This window comes from Cucurbita moschata, unplaced genomic scaffold (assembly GCF_002738365.1).
Source record: "Cucurbita moschata cultivar Rifu unplaced genomic scaffold, Cmos_1.0 Cmo_Scf00023, whole genome shotgun sequence".
Lineage (NCBI taxonomy): Eukaryota > Viridiplantae > Streptophyta > Magnoliopsida > Cucurbitales > Cucurbitaceae > Cucurbita > Cucurbita moschata.
In genome coordinates this window covers 2,309,708-2,314,001 of record NW_019268539.1, presented here as the reverse complement: position 1 = coordinate 2,314,001, position 4,294 = coordinate 2,309,708, and the positions used below count along the sequence as shown (strand labels likewise).

Here is a 4,294-nt window from a genome sequence, read left to right as displayed (position 1 = left end):
CCCCCCCCCCCCCCCATAACTTAAAGCATAAGGTGAATAAAGTTTTCATTTGCAGCTCCTGATGGGCTCTCTCTCAGATCTATGTTCCAATTCTAAAAGAGAACTAAATAATTCTCTAAAAAAGATGATCAATTTTAGAACCGAAAATCAACTGAACGAACTTTTGTGATTGACAGCATAGGTGCACAGAGAGTTAAAAATGTCTGTATTACCATGCGCAGCTTCTGTGAGGAACAGAACATTGAAGGGTGAGTTCTTATTTACTAAAGGCTAAGCTGGGTTCATATGATGATGCTTATGTTCAAGTAGGGTTTTGATTCTTGAATTTTACCTAGGTCCCTAAATTTTTGAAGTTCGTTCTTGGAAACAAGAGCTTTTATCTACTTTCTACTTGGGTTTTTTAACATTTAAAACCTCAATGTTTTACCATGAAATACTTTCATTATTATCAAACTTTCTTTTTAATCATTATTTTGGCCCTAGAGTTAGTAAAACAAAAAAGTTTTTCTAGATAAGCTCCTGCAACATATGTGCGATAGTGAATAAAATCAGCTTATGAAAACAATGAAAATTGTGGGTGCAGGTGCCTGAGATGTCTACAACAATTAAAGCAAGAGATCTGCCTCGTGAAAAACAAGCTTGAAAATCTATTCAGGGTCAGTACACAAGACTGTTATTATTATTATTATTATTTTGGGTAAGAAACTGAGCATTGAGAGAAACGAAAAAAAAATGTACAAGGACAGACAAAACAGTACATAGACTGTTGTTAAAAAAACTAGCAGATCCTTCATAATTTCAAAGGATTTATACCTTAAATTGTTAATTGCAGATGGAGCAACAAATTGTGGCTGCTGGTGGGTCAATCCCTACAACAGAATTGATATTCTAAGTCGAATGCGAGAGAATACTTCCTAGAGCCACAGTTGATGGGAGTGTCGTTTTTCCATTTTCTTGGGGTCTTGTGACATTATTGTTCTTCGGTTTGATGAGATCTCTATGAAAGTTTAATGCGTGAGGAGGTATTTTCTTTGGATAGGAGCGAGGAAGTATTTTCTAAACCATGCCACTTTCTTTTGTGACGTCAATGTTAAAAGAAGGTTGTATTTAAAGATTCCAATGGAGTTCCACATTGTGAACAACAAAACCTGGCTTTTTATAAATATTTGAGGACTCTCTTTTTCAAGTTGATTTTAAAGGTAAGTAAAAGCTCTACCACGTGTGTCCGAGTGTGCCTTTTCCACATTGATTAGACAATTGGGAGAGGTTTTCTACGGCCGGTTTTACAGGGTGTCATACCAAATGTGCGGATACAGACATAATTTTCAACTATGTAATCCCAATAGTGAACATTAATACTAGATCAGAGACTAACCTAAGCAAGTTGATGAGCCCTGGTAAAAGAAAAATGATTTATACCTTGAGAGAGCGAGAGGATGCACATTTCCTGCCCCTCTTTGGAGAAAGATTATGATAATTCATCTGAAAAAAGGATTTTAATCTTGAAGAGTGTAACCTTCCCCTTAAGGAGGAAGGTGAAATTCTTGGATGGTTGAGCATTGTAATGGATTCTTGTAAAGAGTTTCCATATGACACCTCGGTGTCAGATATACTTGACGATTTAGGTGGAAGTTTGAGAATTATCAATGAATTTGGATTAAAAATAAACACCAAGTCTATGAACGGATACTTAGCATTTGTGCATCTTAGTGAGCATTGCAAAGAAATATTTCTAGCACACTTTAAACCACTCCTTTTCCCCCTTCCACTTGGCTTCTCCTACTCCTAATTTAGCACAAACGTTCTAAAAACTCGAGTAAAACAAAACAAGATGTATCTTCAGTTACATGGAAAAGATTTTATTGAAGGTGATGTTTGAAGTAGCAGATTATAACATCAAGCAAGGCTGCAAAATTCTATCTTTCTTCTTAATATTTTTTCTCAAGCAATATTGTTCAACAAGGCAAAACTTCGTTCCAAGTTTTCCACAACATGACAAACAATCTGGTTGAGAGTTCATGATGTATGTTAGCACATTTAGGATTATTTTGTGTTATTATTAAGAAAGACGGATTGCAGGAACTGCAAAAAGTTTAAAATCTCCACTGGTTTGAAATTTTTATCAAGTAGGATGGAGAAAATTGAGCTTCCATTACATTATGTTATAATGTTTAATATCAAGTTAGAATTCAGAAATCCATCATAGTCTAGGCGGCAGTCCTTTCATGGAGGTCCGTGAGATTTAGTCATCTTAGAGGGGAACAATACTATGCAAAGATTCAGATCTGTTCAGCTCAAACAATTCAGACTTCAGACTACTAAAAATGGTCAAATGTTTCCAATTCCCCTAGAAACCAAGATATTATAGCTTGCTCGCTCATTCAAAATCCAAATTCTGAAATATTAGTCACCCTTTATCATTGTACAAGGTTGATTAACTAAGAAAGATCATAAGATGAATAAAGTCTCGGGTCAGAGGTTTCTTTCTAACTTGATTGGGGAAAAGAGTCTAGACTCAGTACAATTAATTTCGTGGGTACGTTCCTACAGAACACTACATAGACTGTCATGTTTGTAGACATGATTGCCATATGTATTAGCTCAAACATTCTGCAGAAATTCCTTTCTCATCTCCCTTCTCATGGTTATGAGGACGAGAAGAGATAGGTATATAAGTTGATTCAAAGACCTGGCGGAAAGGTAACTACTAATTTCATAATTAGAAGTTACCACAAGTCAGACAACAGGGACAGATTATTTTTGCACATGGACAGTAACTTATTGCCAAGTGAGATTTATGATATTTTCCGCATTTGAGCTTATGAATAAAAAATTAAAAAAAAAATAAATAAATAAAGAGCAAAGAAATATGATTACCAAGACAGTAGGGCATTATGGCTTTGTTTTCATGGTCAACTACAGATCCACCAAGTCGTAGTTCTATCTAGACAAGTTCAAAGGTATCGATCGTTTTCTACAATTTTCTTATTGAAGCCTTCTCCGTTATACTTCAATTAGTTGATTTTGTTTGAAATTGCTCCTTCAGCACCAGAATGCCAAATTTGCACACAAACCATCACAAAAGACTACTGCTATCTTTAGTTCTTATCATCCTATGTACACATTTCCACCTCTACCTAATATTCAGTCTTAAACTAAAATTTCTCATTCACAATATCAGCCAACTTCGCTCATTATAAACTAACACTATCTAATTTCTTGTCAGAACGAGTCTTTCGTAAGCAGTAGTTCACCATGTCTCAGGTACGAATATCACTATCCACATATCCGAGTGACTAACAGTGCATAATGGAAACATTAAAGGCTGAACGTTGAAGCATTACGATTTCTTTTCCTTTCTTAGCCTTTCTTAGCCTTCTTTAACTAAATCGACTCAGTAGGTGCTAATTAACACGTTATTACGTTATTACGAGAAAAAAAAAAAAAATCAGATCCGCTTATTGAACTTCACTAATGCATATGAAACCATTCAATTATCCCGAACTAATCACAATTCAAATAACTGAGATTTTCACAAAACCTGATGAAGCAGCCTCCGAATAGCACCCGATCCGGAATTCTTTCCATCATTTCCTTCACGGACGCCAGAGTCCGATTCGTCGTGGTACCATCCCACCGATTTCTGAGCTTCCAGAACGATCTGAGAGAGACCTGAAATGCATGTCCATAACGAAGAATTCAAACTCCATTCAAAGCTCAGACAAACATAAACATACATATTTATCATTCAATTAACGCACCTTCTTTGACGGTCTGTTTGTTCTGGCGAATATCATGTACAGTTGCGGAAATCTTCCAGTACAGAGGACGACCGACATAGAAAACGACGAGGAGGAGGATCACCACCATGACAACGCGAAACGTAATCCTAGCCGTCGACGACGCCATTGTTTCCGATGGTTATATCTTGTGGAGAGAAACAGAGAAGCAGAGACTATGATCTATCAGAGCTCAGAGATTCCCACGAGGGAGTTGAAATGGTTAGATCAGGCAAAAAGAAGAGAAGCTCCGTGCTTTCACCTTGCTATTTATATCTGTCTTATTTATCGATTCAATTTTCTCTTATGCCAGCTGTCGTTAAAATTTACGTAATATTTTAATTTTATTTTAGTACTACTTTATTTGTATTTATATTAAGAATTTTTTTTAAAATTATATTATATTTTTAAAGTTGAAGAATATTTTTGAACCATATTAAAAAATTTAAGAGTATTTTTACTAACTTGAGATATTTTTGAGATATTTTTGTGATTTTTTTTTTTTTTTTTTTTTT

General features: G+C 35.3%; 2 protein-coding genes across 4 annotated transcripts in view; one reads left to right on the top strand and one right to left on the bottom strand.

Annotated features, from left to right (window-relative positions):
- The window catches only part of LOC111460228 (histidine-containing phosphotransfer protein 1-like), a 2,592-nt gene extending 1,401 nt beyond the window's left edge, over window positions 1–1,191 (top strand). For all 3 annotated transcript variants that reach the window (XM_023103385.1, XM_023103383.1, XM_023103382.1), the window contains exons 5-7: window positions 177–248; window positions 584–656; window positions 833–1,191. In XM_023103385.1, the coding sequence (XP_022959153.1) occupies window positions 177–248; window positions 584–656; window positions 833–892 (205 nt within the window). In that variant the 3' untranslated portion in view covers window positions 893–1,191. The remainder of the gene's footprint in view (window positions 1–176; window positions 249–583; window positions 657–832) is intronic.
- LOC111460229 overlaps window positions 1–4,040 on the bottom strand; it is a 12,520-nt gene extending 8,480 nt beyond the window's left edge. Inside the window, exons 1-2 of the mRNA XM_023103386.1 lie at window positions 3,762–4,040; window positions 3,542–3,672 (exon numbers count right to left, since the gene is read on the bottom strand). Coding sequence (XP_022959154.1) covers window positions 3,542–3,672; window positions 3,762–3,909 — 279 coding nt within the window. The 5' untranslated portion in view covers window positions 3,910–4,040. The remainder of the gene's footprint in view (window positions 1–3,541; window positions 3,673–3,761) is intronic.
- Window positions 4,041–4,294: the final 254 nt, after the last annotated feature.